The 17,756-nt window shown below is 37.1% G+C and overlaps 1 protein-coding gene across 1 annotated transcript; it reads right to left on the bottom strand.

Moving 5' to 3' along the window:
* Positions 1-407: 407 nt before the first annotated feature.
* On the bottom strand, positions 408-17,220 carry LOC138838582 (septin-10; the record flags this gene model as incomplete). The annotated part of the gene is made up of 7 exons (XM_070037983.1): positions 17,152-17,220; positions 12,035-12,152; positions 11,567-11,762; positions 9,052-9,238; positions 4,462-4,623; positions 2,014-2,110; positions 408-576 (listed from the first exon to the last, which is right to left on the bottom strand). Coding segments are annotated over exons 1-7 (986 nt in total), but the record flags the coding sequence as incomplete, so codon positions are not given.
* Between the last annotated feature and the right edge of the window lie 536 nt (positions 17,221-17,756).

Genomic DNA, 17,756 nt, shown 5'->3' with positions numbered 1-17,756 from the left:
CAGGGCAGGAAAGTCTGTGAAACTTCTTTCTTTTTTCTGTCCGGTCGTGGGGCCTGAACTCTGGGCCTGGGCGCTGACCCTCAGCTCTTCAACTCGAGGCTAGCACTCTACCACTTGAGCCACAGCATCACTTCCTGCTTTTTTCTTTTTTTGCTTATGTGGTGCTGAAGAATCGAACCCAGGGCCTTATGCATGCAAGGCAAGTGCTCTATCACTGAATCACCTTCCCAGCCCCTGTGAAACTTTTATCTCCAATTAACCACCAAAATTCTGGAAATGGAACTATAACTCAAGTGGTAGAGTGCTAGCCTTGAGCAAAAAAAAGCTCAGGCCTTGAGTTCAAGCCCCAGTACCAGCACAAAGAGAGAGAGAGAGTTAGAATCCTCTACCTTCCTCTTTCCCCTTACCTGATGGGCTTATTCTCTGGGCTCATATCATTAAAGCCCATCTCCTCTAGTTTGCAACGCCTGTACAGCTCATAGTGCCTAGCGTGAGTTTGTTCCCGCAGATCTTCCATGTTTGTACATATGAGCATTTCCCGCAGCTTTACAAAGTCACAGTGGTTTTCATTTTCCACTAGACAGAAAAAGTAAGAAAAGATCAATGCTAGTTTTTAACTTCAGGAACATAATAGTATAAGTTGAATAAACAGATAAATGAAATTAATAGCAAAATGCTCAATCAGACTAACAGCTACTACTTATATCATACAAGTAACCTCAGAAGAAACTCTTACATTCTACAATGTATTATAGGCAATGTTAATTAACAGAGTGGGGGATTTGCTTTAAATTTAGTTGCCAGAGAATAATGCTAAATAGCAAAGAAATATCTTTTATTATGTTCCCATATGTTTGAGTTACTTCACTAATACTTTGTGAGTAGTTCACAAAATCATACTGAATACATTTCACATAGTGCTTTATAAAAAGCATATGATATTAATCCCCTTTAAAGTAATAAACTGCAAACTTAAGAATACTATTTATGGGCTGAGAAGGTGGCTCAGTGGTAGAGTGCTTGCCTTGCAAGCATGAGGCCCTGGGTTTCCTCAGCACCACATAAGCAAAAAGAAAAAAGCCGGAAGTGGTGCTGTGGCTCAAGTGGTAGAGCACTAGCCTTGAGCTGAAGAGCTGAGGGACAGCGCCCAGGCCCAGAGTTCAGGCCCTATGACCGGACCCAAAAAAAAAAAAAAAAAAAAAATTAAAAAAAAAAATAAAGAATACTATTTATGTAGGCTGTAATAATCGCTTCCTTTTTTCTGTAATATAGCATTTATGAACCTGTGTTAAATATTAAAAATTAGTGATTACACTTACATGGTTCCTATGGTTATCAGAAGACTAAAAATAAATACACGCTATCATGACCAATAGTCTTTAGTGTGTTTACCTATTTATTTACTCATTCATTTACTTTTTTGTTTATATGAGACAAGTTTCATTCTGTTGCCAAGGCTACTTCAACTTCCAAAATAGCTGGAAGGAATACCATGCTCAGCTCTTATTCTATATAATAAATGCAAAAAAGTATTAGAGTTTCCTCAATATTTTGCCTTTTAAAAAGTTAAGCTGGGGTGCAGGTGGCTCATAATTGTAATCCTAGCTACTCAGAAGGCTGAGATCTGAGAATTGTGGTTCAAAGCCAGCCTGGGCAGGAAAGTCCATGAGACTCTTATCTCCAGTAGACTACCAAAAAAAAAAAGTCAGAAGTGGAGCTGTGGCTCAAGTGATAGAGCACTAGCCTTGAGCAAAAAGCTCAGGGATAATGCTCAGGCCCTTTTAAATCCCCAAGACTGGCGTGCACGCGCGCGGGCGCGCGCACACACACACACACACACACACACGCACACGCACGCACACGTGCACACTCAGCTACTCATGGAGGTACACACTTGCAATCCTAGCAAGCAGGAGGATAAGGTGGAAGCACTGCAGGTTCTGGGTCAATACACAGTAAGATCCTGTCTCCAAAAACAACCACAACAAAAAAGTCATCATGTATCTCATTTACCTTGTACAATACCCCAAGGGTATTGGCGAGCTCTGACCATCTTATTTCCAACTTTTATCTCATCCATACTTCCTACAACAGCAAATGGCAAATGTCCCTGAAAAAAGAACCATAATATATATTTTATTTTCTCATGCCAATGCAATAATTGATTAGCTCAAAAATTATAAGAGAAAAATTCATTAAATAACCATCTACTAAAATCAAATGGGCTTCCTTCCATGCCTCAAGATTTAAAACTTGGCTTTGGGTATGTACTAGCTATTCTACAAGAGTTATTTTGGGGGTTCTATAAAGAAAATATCTATTGAGCATTTCCCACTACAAAGCATTATGTTATTGGGAATACAAAAAAATATTTTAGGGTAGCAGTTAGTTTCCATCAATTATTTTTATTATAAAAAAAGAAGGGGTAGAGAGCTTGCCTTGCATGCATGAGGCCCTGGGTTCAATTCCTCAGCAACCACATAAGCAAAAAAGAAAAAAAGCCGGAAATGGCGCTGTGGCTCAAGTGGTAGAGCGCTAGCCTTGAGCTGAAGAGCTGAGGGACAGTGCCCAGGCCCAGAGTTCAGGCCCCACGACCGGACCCAAAAAAAAAAAAAAAACAAAGAAAAAGTTGAAGAAATTACATGGATATATAGTCTAGACATCTGCATTTATAGTATGTACATTTGTAAGGTACTCATTTCAAATAATACAAAAAGTACATATGGTACTAGTATAAAATAATACATAAGTTTCAAGTTGATGCTGGTAAAACACATGCTATACAATTTAAGAGGCAAGAGATTACAGGGAGTATGGAAATATAATGTAAATAAAATTAGGAAGTATGGGTTTTAGTCAAATGAAATCAAGTATAAAGAATGGGCTAGGAGCCGGTGCTGGTCTCACACCTGTAATCCTAGCTACTCAGGAGACTGAGATTTGAGGACTGCAGTTCAAAGCCAACCCAGGCAGGAAAGTCTGTGAGATTCTTATCTCAATTAACCACCAGAAAACTGGAAGTGGCACTGTAGCTCAAGTGGTAGAGGTCTCGCCTTTAGCTGAAGAGCTCAGGGACAGCGCCCAGGCCCAGAGTTCAAGCCACACAACCAAAAAACAAAAAAATAGGATAGGAAAAGTACTTGGTTGTAAACCCAACACAATAGCTTAATTCATGGCCTAGCATAATCTATCTCAAGTGTGCTGATATAGGGTCCAAGTCTAATGTAAAAGTATATTTAGTAATTAACATGGTTTCTTAGTTGTGCCTTTCTGGAAAACACAAGAAATAAAATTAAAGACAATTAAATACTTTGAAATCAAGATGACTTCATTTATATTATTTTATTTTTAAACATTTAATTTGTGGAGGTTTTTTGTGTTTTTATTTTTGTTCAGTCATGGGACTTCAACTCAGGGTCTGGGCACTGTCCCTGCACTCTTCAGCTCAAGGCAATTGCTCTATCACTTGAGCCACAGCACCCCTTCCAGTTTTCTGGTGGTTAATTGGAGATAAGAGTCTCACGGACTTTTCTGCCCTGGCTGGCTTTGAACCACGATCCTCAGATCTCAGCATCCTGAGTAGCTATGATCATAGGTGTAAGCCATTAGCACGCGGCTCTAATTTAGGTTTTTTAGTACAATTGGCATATGAAATATGCTGAATGCACTGCTAGGTACATAACCAGGGGAGTATCATTTAAGCCTAACAATAAGCCATAAGATAGGTACTAGTTTAATTTAAGTCCCAGGGAGATTAATAATGCCCACATGTGGTTAAGTCTGTCTGGAGTCTCAAAAACCCACGATTTCTCAAAATACAATCAGACATTTAAGAAATGTTATAGTTTGAAGAAAGAACTTAGGTAATAAACTCAAAGTACATTTGAAGTATCAATATTAGGTTAGAGGGACCCCCTTAAAGATTTTAAAGCATTCTGAGAGGCTGTATAGTCTTAATGTACTATACTCACCTTTCTGTGGTGGTATCAGCTGACACAATGCCTATGTGATGAGTTTGTCATGCTTTTCAGAATGACATACTTTTTTTGGGCGGTGGGGGAGTGTCTGGTTGTGGGGCCTGAACTCTGGGCCTGGGCGCTGTCCTTCAGATCTTCAGTTCAAGACTAGTGCTCTACCACTTGAGCCACAGTGCCACTTCCGGCTTTTTTCTTTTTGCTTATGTGGTGCTGAGGAATCGAACCCAGGGCCTCAGGCATGCAAGGCAAGCGCTCTACCACTGAGCCACCTTCCCAGCCCCATGACATACATTTTTAAAGTTATTATTTCTGTATTTCTCATTTAGTATTTTCAGTCTACAGTTGGCTACTGGTAACTCAAACCTCAGGAAGCAAAACCTCAGATAAGAAAGCATATTGTAGCACAATGCTAATCAAATCTTAGGTTAATTTTACCAGTGAAGCAGACTTATGTTCAATGGGGGGGGTGCGGGGGGGGGCTCACATTCATTGAAGCATTGATCTTAGCAGTAGTCTCATCATCTGTTGGGAACTGGTATATTTGGACGCCATTGCACACCAATTCACTCATGAGCTTGACCTTAAACTTCTGTAATTCAGTTTTAGAAATTGTATCTGCCTTGGCAATCAGTGGAATAATGTTCACCTATTAAGAAGAAAGGAAATCACTATCTTATCATTGAGGATTTTTAGTCCTACAATAATTGATTTTTCCATAAACTAAAATCAATCTCCAATAATAAGTTTCCTTATCTAATATCAAAGATTGACAAACTGTGGCCCAGCTTATTGCCTGCTTTTATAAATAAATATCTGCTGAAAAAAAATTATGTGCATTCATTTAGGTTGCTTTCTCATTTAAACGTCTTAGGTAAGTAACTTTGAAGCCTAAACTTCTACCTGGCCCTTCACAGAAAAAGTATGCAGACTTCTGATCAAGATAATCACACACACACACACACACACACACACACACACACACACACACACACACACACACACACACACACACACACACACACACCTTGCACAACCATTCCTATAGATGCTGGCTTTATAATAATTATTTTTAAAAAGCAGAGATCATGTAAAATTAATCTTCATTTGGATTTAGGCTTAGAAACCTCATGTTTTCTCCAATGAATTCCACTGCACACAAAATAAGTAAAATGTCATAAACAGTAAGCCCAAATCACCTGTTTAATTGTATTTTTAATAATCTAAGTTCCAAGTAATTAGGTGATTCATCTCTCAGGAAAACAAACATGACATTTCTCTTTCTGCCTCCCATTTAAGCCTTGCCTCTATCTCAGCAGCATCTTTGTCATTAGAGATTCCTGCCTAGATGGCCCAGGAAGGAAACAGTGCCACTATTACTAGAAGCCTTTAGGATGCAAAGGAACAATTCCTCAGCATTATTCAAATCCTATCACTGCTAGAGAAGAAGAGATGTGGGGTCATGTTCATGACTTGTAAATTTGGTCCTGTAAGAGATAAATGTACCCACAAAAGATTGATGTTTCCACAAACCTAGATTTTGTTTTATTGTTTTAATGTTTGCTTTTAATTTAAAAAAAGGTTAACCAGATATGTGTCAAGAATGAGACCACAGTGGAATTTTCAGAATAAAAGTAAAAATTTAAGTTAAAATTCCCAGCCTTACTTTTTTCTTCTAATTTCATATTGATTCAATGTGTCTATCTGGATTGATTAGCCTTCCATAGGATCAAAGGAGATAAACATTTCTCCAACTATCTGTGAACTTAACTGGGAGAAAATGTTCCAACAACAGGTTTCACAGTAGTGTTATAAAGGTCCATAAAAATTTATTTCAATATTCTATAGACAATCAATAAATTATACCAAATTTATAACCTACAATTGTATCTATAATAAACTGAGGACATAGATTAAGTGCCAAATATCAATGCTTACATGCTTTTCAAAAGGGGGAAAATATCAGATGTTGTCAAGGATGGCTACTTGTCACTACTCAGTTTAGGCCAAATAACTTTGCCTGTCACATCTTTAGCTTTTAGGAACAAAGGAGAATTACCAGAGGAGTCTTGAGGGAACTGAAAGAAGCCAGCATTGCCACCTCCTATTTTTATATAGAGTTCTTATGTAAACCAGGATTTCCCTAGGCCTGCCAGGTGGCTTGTGGTTATCCATTTATATTAAGTGCTAAGTCAAGTAAATGAAACAAGACAGTTATCTCTATAAACTTGTTATAGCACTCTGATTGGTTTGTATAACAACTAAAGACAGAATATTTTATTAAAAATGTATCCAAAATTTAGAATTTGTTAATGTGTAAAAAAGAAGAAAGTAGCCACATCTTTAAATCAGTATATAATGCCAATAACAAGAAAAATTTCATTTTGGTTTGAATGAAATGATACTGTTCAAAAGATAATATTGTAGCTAGGTGGCTCACGACTATAACACTGGCTACTCAAGAGGCTGAGATTTCAGGATAGTGGTTCAAAGCCAGCCTGAGGAAGGAAAGTCCATGAGACTGTTATCTCCAATTAACCACCAGAAAATTGGAAGTGGTGCCATGGCTGAAGTGGTAGAGCACTTGTGTTAAGCTGAAGAGCTCAGAGACAGTGCCCAGTACCAGAGTTCAAGCCCCATGACTGACCAAAAAAAAAAAAGATAATATTGGGTAATGCTTTATGTCTCTGTGTATAATATGCATCTAGGACTACTTCTTGTAGGGGTTAGAAACCTGGATTGTTCAACAAGTGCTAATTGTTTCCTCTGTTTAATCCTGAAAAACCACGGAGGGAACATATAAGTATGAAATGTTTTTGGCTAACATTCAAACTCTTTTGAAGGCTAACAGTGGCTGGGTTTGCCAGTACTTCCAATACCCAAAGTGAATATTATAAGACTATATTTATTAATAAAAACAATTTTAAAGTAATGGAATTATTAGTAAACATGTTTCTATGTGCATGCATTGAGCTAAATGTGTTTTAATTTGTCTCAGGTAGCCTTCATAGAAGATTCAATCTTAAGGGTTATCTCACTAGCTCCATTTTATTAAAAAAAAACAACACTGGAACCTACTAGTTATGGCTGAAGTTGAATAAGGCAGTTATCAAACATTCTCTATTTTATGCTGATACTATGGCTTGAACTCATCAGGCCTTGTAGCCCTTACTCAGCTTGCTTGTTCATGGCTGGTATTCTACCACTTGAGATATACCTCCTGTCTGGCACTGTCTTATTTCAATCTTCTCAGTACTAGGTATAAAACCCAACCTAGGCTTGTGCTCTATTACTAGGCTAAACACCCAGTGCCAACGTTATTATTTTTACTTTTCTCAAGTGAAATATTAGTATTCTTGGGACTTTTTGATAGGATCTTGTTCAGTTGCTTAGGCTGGCCTCAAACTCCTAGTCTCAAGTGATCCTCCCATATCAGCCTCCCATATGGCTGGGATTATAGGCACTGGTCACTACATCCAGGCTTCTACTACCTATTTTATAATATGATAGAAATATTGAGCTTGGTAGGGCCCCAACTAACTCTGACACAATCTTCTTATAGAGAATAACACAGAGTAGTTTATAATTTATCATAAAAAATAAAAAATACTTTCAACTATAAAAGCTGGGAAAAAAATCATGATACATATTTATACACTACTAAAACAAACATCTGTTCTATGATATACAGCTATACTCTAGCTGTTGAAGAGGGAAAAGATGAATGCAAGCCTATAAATTTTGTATACCACATGCATAATATAATAAAGGATTTATACACCATTATCTCAACCTCTCAAAGTAATGTAACAGCTAATTCTTATTGAGAATATCTATTCGTTAAGTCCTCTATTTAAATGGATTAGTATAATTAATTTTCAGATCTCTACCTTGATGTAGGTCTTCTCCCTAGTTTACATAATAAGGAAAAGAAACTGAGACTTAGATAGCTAAAGGCACATGTCCAATATTAAATAGTTAATAAGTAGCAAAGCCAGTATTTGAAACTAGTCCCCACTGACATCAAATTTACAATCTTTATACACATTGCACTGTTACTTCCCTCCAGCTAATAAAAAGTTATACTCGGGCTGGGAAGGTGGCTCAGTGGTAGAGCACTTGCCTTGCATGCATGAGGTCCTGGATTCGATTCCTCAGCAGAAAAAAAAAGTCAGAAGTGGCGCTGTGGCTCAAGTGGTAGAGCACTAGCCTTGAACTGAAGAGCTGAGGGACAGCGCCAGGCCCAGAGTTCAGGCCCCACAACCGGACCAAAAAAAAAAAAAAGTTATAGTCTTAGTTCTATATTTCTTAAACACATGAAATGTTACACAGACTAAGTTATTAAAATGACTGACCCTAAATTTACACAGATCTTTTTAACCTCAAAAATTAAAAATGAGGGGGCTGGGAAGTTGGCTCAGTGGTAGAGTGCTTGCCTTGCATGCCTGAGGCCCTGGGTTCGATTCCTCAGCACCATATAAGCAAAAAGAAAAAAGCCGGAAGTGGTGCTGTGGCTCAAATAGTAGAGTGCTAGCCTTGAGCTGAAGAGCTGAGGGACAGAGCCCAGGCCCAGAGTTCAGGCCCCACGACCAGACCCAAAAAAAAAAAAAATTTAAAATGAGGGTTGGAGATTTAGCTCACAGAAGTGCTCTTGCCTAGCAAATGCAAGGCTCTGAGTTTGATCCTAAGCTCTATAAAAATAAAATAATTTTTATATTGTCTAAATTAAAATGTGTTACTGTAATCTGTGATAAAACATTAACACTTTAATCTTTGTCAATGAAGTTATTCTTCTCATTGAACAGTGTAAGAATGTAAAAGCAGTGTGAAATGAATTCCATATTAAAGAGACTGCTCATGTTCTGACATGCAACTCAATCACTTCAAAAGGAACTAAAACTATAATGTTCTATCTCTATATCTTGTCTTCCAAACTGAGTTTCCATAGAAAATAAACTTATCAAATGTTTTAAAGATGGAAATAATAAAAGCTATTATACATATATCTAACATAGAGATAGTTTAATAGTTCAAAAACATAGTAAAGCTGCTTAAGTTGGCTAATTTCTAAATCCACCTTGCTATCTAGGCTCTTCATGGTCAAGAGGTCCAGTGTCCTCAGAGAGTGGCCTGTGGGAGCAATGAAGTAGAGACACACATGGATACGAGAATCATGGTAGCTGAAGAGAGAACGCTTGATCTTCAGTTCTTCTTGGAGATATGCATCAAACTGACCATCTATGTAGTCAACTATTGGTTGGTAGCTGAAAAATACAATTATGTAAAGTATTTAACATAACATATCCATGTTACTATAATAGAAAATTCTATCTATTTTGTGAGTCTTGGTACATAATGCAATGCAAATTACTTGGCAGATTACAAATACTGGTCCTATGTCCAAGTTACTTAAAAATACTTTCATTTAAACATTGATTTTTCTCTAAGATGATATTCTTCTTATAATTATGAACATTTAAAGCATGATGTATTTGACCTTTGTACTTAAAATTAATAAAATTTATTGTAAATTTTCTCTGTCAATAAAGCTTAGGAAGGAAGAAAAGAAGGGAGAGAGGGAAGGAGGAAAGGAGGGAAGAAAAAAAAACTCAAAAAGCTTTGGTCAAGGTCTACAGGATCACAATAGGTAATGTACATATGACCACAAAAGGTGATGCTAAGTGAAATGAACTCTAAGATATGGAAACAAGAGATTTTTCTTTGTTGTTTTTAATGTACTATGTAAAGTTATTTCTTTTTTCTTGCATTTTTCTTTTTCCCCCCTATAGTTTATCCCTTATTGTCACTGTATTTGATTTTGGTACTCTATGTATTATATATACATTTATCTGATTTAAGGAAGGGAAGGGGAACAAAATGGTGAGACAAAGGACAAAGGCAAACCAATGCAACAGCAATACTCACAAGACAACATATTGGAAATGAACTTTACAACTTGGAGGGAGAAGAGATAGTGAAAGAAAAATGAGTGAGGGGGTAACAATGTTTAATAAGAAATGTACTCACTACCTTACGTATGTAACTGTCACCCTTCTGTACAACACCTTGACAGTAAAATTAAATTTAAAAAAAAACAATAGATTTTTTTTTTTTTGTCGGTCGTGGGGCTTGAACTCCGGGCCTGGGCGCTGTCCCTCAGCTCTTCAGCTCAAGGCGAGCGCTCTACCATTTGAGCTACAGCGCCACTTCCGGTTTTCTGGTGGTTTATTGGAGATAGGAGTCTCACGGTCTTTCCTTCCCGGGCTGGCTTTGAACCGCGATCCTCAGATCTCAGCCTCCTGAGTAGCTAGGATTACAGGCGTGAGCCACCAGCGCCCGGCTCAATAGATTTTTTTTTTAAAAAAAGGTCTACATGACTGACATTTTTATATTTAAGAGTAGTGCTTGAAAGGCTGTGCTCTAACTTGTATCACAGAGTAGTCAATTTGTACAAAATGGTTCCCTCTGGGAAATTACTTATGGTAACAAAAATACAAGCATTTTAAAAGGGAAGATATTAAAATGTACTGTTTATCTATTTAAATTGATAATCTTTATATCATAGGAAAAAATATAGACAAGAAATAATGGCATAAAATGCAAACTAAAATTTCACTATCAAAAACTTTCCTGTACTGCTTGATAATGTAACTAGTTATTTTTAAAAACAAACAAAAAACAAATACAACATGCACCAACAATACATTAGGGTCCCCTTATTCACATCTTCACCATCATCTTGATAATAGTCATTCTAACTGGGATAAGATGAAAGCTCAATATTGTTTTGATTTGCGTTTTCTTTATGGCAAGAAATGTTGAACATTTCTTCATGGATCTGTTGGCCATTTTTACTTCTTCTGAGAAGACTCTTTAGCTCATTAGCCCATTTATAATCTGAGTTGTTGGTGTTTTGAGGGTTTAGTATTTTAAGTTCTCTATAAATTCTGGATATTAGGCCAGTGTCTGATGTCTACCTGGAAAAAAAATCTCCCATTCAGTAGATTGTCTTTTTAGCTTCTTGCCTATGTCCTTTCCATGCACTGATCAAGATATATTGTATTCATGAACTGCTTTGTTAAATAACAACTCCATTTACAACTACTTAAAGATAATAATATTGTACAACTACTTAAAGATAATAATTTTAAAAACATGTACCAAATACTTGGCTATTATATATAAAATATCATTATACAGATTACATTTTGTTTTCCTCAGTAAGAGAAGTCCTGTCTAAAAAATAAAACTATTCTAAAGAAATAAGACAACAGAACAGAAAAAGGAAATCATCAATTTGTTAATAAGAAAAAAATGTTACTTGCCTTTCCGATCTTTTTCCCTCTCCACTACCATGAGGTGAAAAGTTCTGTTCCATTATTCCCTCTCTGTCATGATGTTCTTCCCTCCCTCAGATTCAAAGCAAAGGAACCAGCCAACTATTGACTGACTGTGGGCCATAAGTGTTTGGGAGGAGGAAAGTTATGGATTACCAGAGAGGAAACTCAAATCATAGCTCAAAGGGCAAGAAGGAAAATGTCTTGATTTTTAAATAAGAAAACCTTGTTTGACTGCAAGGAGAAAGTACATACCTCTCTTCTTTATTTATTTGGTCACCAAATCCTACTGTATACACAACAGTCAATTTCAATCGAACATTACTTTCCTGAAGTTCGTATGTTTGGGCTTTAAGTCTAACATTTGGACAAAAATGGGAGGATTCGTGTTCTTCGAAACTGGTATTAAACAATGTGTTAATCAATGTCGATTTTCCGATTCCAGTTTCTCCTAAAAGATATAAAAGGACAGATATAGAGGATGGCTGAGAGAAATATAACTGTGAACTCCTAGACTTGTTTCAAGGGTCCTATGTCATTATCAGAGTTGAGAAATGAGTATATATTCTAAGCTACACAGAACTCTCAAGAGAGCACTAAAATGTTAAAATGTTTAGATAGAAAAACAAATAAATAAGATTTAAGCATCATGACCTAAAACTGCTAATTAAAGTGAGCACAAAGAACATGAAGGAAGAGCTCAGAAGAGTTAGTGCTACTTACCCACACAGAGAATATTAAAACAGAAGCCTTGCTGAATAGATCTGTCAACCAGCTGGTCGGGTAAACTCTCAAAACCAACATGCCCACACATAGTCAAGGAACGGATATTTTCTTTTTTCTGAAGTAAAACAAATACTTAAAATAACTTTGGCTGAAATAGAATATGGTAACACTTGAATGGATAAATACGATTTATCAAAGGGACAAAAAAATCTTATGGTCTTTATACCTCAACTAAGATACAAGTGATTATATTAATTTGCAAAAAAAAAAATTGAGGGTCCAGAACTTCAAAATAGGTGCAGACCTTCAAACTATATAGTTCTTATTCTTTTCATATGATAAAAGTATAATATAATTTATAAAATTATGATTTGTAACATTAAAACCATGATACCTTTCTAAAACCAGGAAGATATCCATGTAAACTATGGCATATTCACTCACGAAATCAAGAGTTTCTTAAAAAGTCATTAAATATGTCATAGACCTTTTTTTTTCTTCTTCTTCTTCTTTTTTGGCTGGTCCTAGGGTTTGAAGTCAAGGTCTGGGCTCTGTCCCTGAGCCTCTCTGTACTCAGAGATAGCACTCTACCTAGACCAATTTTTAATAACAAGGAAAATCATACATTTAAATATAATATGAAAAGAGGTACTGCAGTTCCACCTTCTAGTCATGCTAGAGAAACATATCAATCCTTCAGCCCTACTATGACAATATCAGCAATCCTTTTAAGTTTCAAGTGCAGGAAAAGGCATGCAGACATTGAGGAAGGAAAAAACAATCAAACTCAAGAGACTAATCTATTTCATGAGATGTATATTCATTCCCCTGATGGAAACTCCAGTCACTATGACACAGAGAAGATGGAGATCAGGGAGGAACTAACAGTCTTACTGGATTAATTAAGTCATTTGGGGAATAAAGCAAGAAAACCAAGTAGATGAATCCTAGAATGGAAGGAATCCAAATTCAATAAACACACTACCCTCAAACCCAGTGAAATTACCTATGTATAGAAAGAGTACAAAGATCCCAGCTAGAGGTCAACAGGAAGAGCTGAGCACGTTTCAAGAGCATCATCATGGGAGTTGGGCAGAGCTTGAATTTTTTAAATTTTATTTATTTTTATTTTTTATTTTTATTTGTCATCGGTCATGGGGCTTGAACTCTGGGCCTGAGCACTATCCCTCAGCTTTTCAGCTCAAGGCAAGCACTCTACCACTTCAGCCACAGCATCACTTCCAGTTTTCTGGCAGTTTATTGGAGATAAAGAGTTTCACGGCCTTTCCTGCCCAGGCTGGCTTTGAACCATGATCCTCAAATCTCAGCCTCCTGAGCAGCTAAGGATTACTGGCATGAGCCACTGGTACCCAGCTCAGAGCTTGAATTTTCAGTCTTTCAATTAAAAGGGCTGAAAAATGCTCAGGATCTCTACTACAACCCTAGATGGCTCTCATTTTTGGAGTAAGGATCAAATCCCCAGGAATCTGGGTACTGAAGGCACAACTGAAATAGACCTGTCGAAACCTATGACAATGATCTGACATCAATTCATCTGTTAGAACAAGGCTCAAAACTCTTTGGCAAGCCAGGCACTGGGGGCTCATGTCTATAATCCTAGCTACTCATGAGGCTGAGATCTGAGGATTGAAGTTCAAAAGCCAGTCCGGGCAGGAAAGTTCATGAGACTCTATCTCCAATAAACCACCGGAAAAACAGAAGTGGCTGTGTGGCTCAAGGTAGAGAGCTCACCTTGAGTTGAAGAGCTGAGGGACAGTGCCCAGAGTTCAAGCCCCACAAATGACAAAACACACACACACACACACACACACACACACACACACACACACACACACACACACACACACACACACACACACAACTCTGGCAGAAGTAAACAGAATCTAATGTTTCTACAACTTCTACCTCACAATAAAAAAATATTGCAATTGGAGGAAGCAAAAAAAATTCTAGTTTGAAAAAGAAAAACCATAAAAACTGTAGTGAATAAGCAACTTGCCATACATTTGTATGATAAAACCTAGTGATATATGCCATGACACAAGATTAATTTCACAAGTATGTATCCAAACCATGATTTACTGTGATTTTTGTCTGTACTGGGATATAAACAGAGGGCTTCACACTTGCTAAATTCTACCACCTTAGCTAAATCTCTGGTCCTCTTTTTTGTTATTTTTTCAAATAAGTTCATTTTGCCTGAGCTAGCATGGAACATGATCTTCCTATTGGTGCTTCCGACTGTAGCTGAGTTGAGACATGTACCACCATGCTCGACTTTTTCTCTTAACATGGAGTGTCTCACACATTTTTTCCCCAGATTGATCTTAAACCACAGTCCTCTGACCTCCATCTTCAGAGTAGCTGGGATTAAAGGCACCCAGGTAGCATTCTACCATTTGGCCCATGCCCCAGTTACATGATTTTTTACATTTGCATCTATTCTTCTATACAGTCAAATATGAGAGAACATGTCTCAGAGTTAACACAGTAGAATGGACTTGAAGAATATATGAGAAATAATTGTTTTTTTACTGTATGAAGTGGGCAGGATTATGAGATAGCCCTCCAAACTGAGCTTCAGATGTACGTACACACACACACACACACACACACACACACACACACACACACACACACACACACACACACACACACACACACACACACACACACACACACACACACTCTTTGACTCATTTAACACAACTCAGATAACCTTATAAAGGGAAATCATTCTTGGTAGGCCTAACCTAGTGAGGTGAGACCTTAATAACAGAGTCTGGGCATTTTCTCACCAAAAATATCTGAAGCATGAAAAAGTTGACCTGCAAGAAGTTCTCCCTAGCTGGTTTAGAATGAAAGGGACATGTGGCAAGAAGGGAAGAATGGTCTGTAGAAGGTAATGATAGCCACCAGACAAAAGATTAAACTCTTCCAATAACACAAAAGAATGTAGAAGGAAAATATCTGCCAGAGAGACCATTCAGCTGACCCCTGAATAGTGACAGCCCAAGAAGAGAAGCCAACTGAGTGGTGCTCAGGTTTTTTACCTGCAGAAGTGGGAGCCAGTAAATAGCTTCTATTTAAACTACTAAATGCATAAGAATGTGCCATGTACCCACCATCAGGAAACTAGTATGTTATATTCTCTTTAGTATCCTTTGACTCACTCTCAGATAAGCATGCTATTGTCGTTAGTTTTTTACAAAGGGCTGGGGTGTAGTTCATTGGTAGAGTACATACTTATCATAGGTGCAAGGTATTTTAGTTGATTTCTAAAACAACACACAAGAAAAAATGTTTTAAAGAGAATGAAAAAGGGGCTGGGAAGGTGGCTCAGTGGTATGCATGAGGCCCTGGGTTCGATTCCTCAGCACCACATAAGCAAAAGAAAAAACGCTGGAAGTGGCGTTGTGGTTCAAGTGGTAGAGTGCTAGCCTTGAGCTGAAGAGCTGAGGGACAGCGCCCAGGCCCAGAGTTCAGGACCCCTCCCCCCAAAAAAAGAAAAAGAGAATGAAAAAGCACTAGGCTTTCCATTAGCATGTTTAAGATTAAAATATTTGCTGGAATTTTTATCTGATAAGCAAATTGTTTATTACATAAAAGTTAATTTAAATGACCTCTAAGTTTAAAGATAATAAAAATAAATACACTGAACAAACAAATAGTCTCTAAAATCCTTTCTGGTCTAATACTACATGATTTTAATGTCACAGAAACAAAAGTAGCATTTAAAAATGAAGTCTCCCAAGATTTTATTCAGAGGAGAGTTTGGAAGAAATGAGACCAAGTAACAGCCAGTCTACGGAGAAGTCACTGAAGACAACTGAGGACTGACAGTCACTTAGACAAAGCAATGGGTTAGAAAGCAAATGATAAGTAATTCAAAAAGTAGGAAGGTAATAAAGATGGAATGAACTGTTAATGTCAATAACAGTGGAACATTTATCAAAGATTATCAAAACTGTGAGACCTTGGTTTGTTTAGAAAAGAGGGAAAATAAGAGAGACTACAGTTATTGGAGCATGAATTAACCAAAATTTGTCAGAGTAACTGAATTATGTTTGCACTATAATTTTGTTTTAATAAAATTAATAACATACTTCCTTTATCAAATTAAAATATATCCCTCCTCCCTTTTTTTCCCAGGTGCTGGTGGCTTACATCTGTAATCCTAGCTACTTGAGAGGCTGAGATCTGAAGATCAAGATTCAAAACCAGCCTTAGCAAGAAAGTTTCATGAGACTCTTACCTCCAATTAACCAGCAAAAAGCTAGAACTAGAGCTGTGGTTTAAGTGATAAAAGACTGCTTTGAGCAAAAAAAATAGCTAAGGGATGGCACCCAAGTGCTGAATTCAAGCCCTAATACAGGCACAAAATTTTTTTAAAAAATTTAAAGTATAACTTTTAATATAAGTTACCATCCCTGCTTTGCAGACACACTGAGACGTACCCTTAAAGCCTGAACTCAAACCTCCCAGCAAAAAGGTATCAGGCAAGGCTCCTAGTGGCTTCCAACACTCTGACATTCACAGGAGTTCCACTTACACCACTCTGTGCAATGTGCCCAGCAAATGCAATGCTAGTGCCAGGTAAAACAGCACAGAGATGAAATTCAACACATACAGAAGCTGAGGCAGGAGAATTTTGAACTTCAAGGGCAGCCTGTGCTACAAAGCAACATCAGGTCTCAAAAAAAAAAACAAAAACCCAAGACAAAACAAAAACAAAATGTACCATTCTTTCTAGAAATGCTGTTGAAGCACTCCTCAGAGTTTTATCTGCTTTATACCAAACACAAAGAGCCAAAAAAAATAACAAAGACAGAAAAAAATTATTCAACATCAAATAATGTAAGGACATTATGGATATTTCATACTTGAGTCAACAATAAAGTTAATTTACATTCAAGTATCTATGAATCCACTCTCTGCCACAAGTCTGTAGGTTCTCCAGATAGTTATTTTGAAGTCACAGAAGCACTTACTTAGAGGACAATATGCCAGCCTTTCAAAAGCAAATTGAGCATCCCTCTTGTACAACTACTTAAATAAAAATAAATTATGTAAATTAAAAAAAGCAAACTCACTGTCTGTGTATCACAGTCAGACACTTGAGGGGATATGCAAGCTGTTTTTGACATCATATGAAACTGAAAGAATAGGAAGAGAAAAAAACACATTTAAAACAGATATGCTACCCATAAGGCCTATCTAACTAATATAGGTTCTAATATTGTCATTATCACTAACTTTTGACTTGTAGTTAACACTATGTACTCATGGAAAATTGTGGCTTTTGTACTGTATTATGTATTAGTTTATGTATTAATATTCAACATACAAACACACAAATTAAGAAACTGGGAACTCCTATTTAAAAGCAGGAAAGCAAATAATGATACTTTTACTTGAAAGACGATAAAAGCCAGGTGTTGGTGGCTCACACTTGAAATCTTAACTACTTAGGAGGCTGAAATCTGAGGATTGTGGTTTGAAGCCAGCCTAGGCAGGAAAGTCTGTGAGCCTCTTATCTCCAATAAACAACTCAGAAAAAGCTGGAAGTGGATCAAGTGGTAGATTGCTAGCCTTGATCAAAATAAGCTCAGGGACAGCACCCAGGCCCAGAAGCCAGGACTGGCCAAAAAAAAAAAAAAAAAAAGAGGAGGTGGGGGGGAGATGATGAAAGGGATGA

Source organism: Dipodomys merriami, unplaced genomic scaffold, assembly GCF_024711535.1.
Source record: "Dipodomys merriami isolate MVZ:Mamm:240054 unplaced genomic scaffold, mDipMer1.0.p SCAF_2835, whole genome shotgun sequence".
Taxonomy (NCBI): domain Eukaryota; kingdom Metazoa; phylum Chordata; class Mammalia; order Rodentia; family Heteromyidae; genus Dipodomys; species Dipodomys merriami.
The sequence above is the reverse complement of the archived record's forward strand: the minus strand, read 5'-3'. Positions and strand labels throughout refer to the sequence as shown.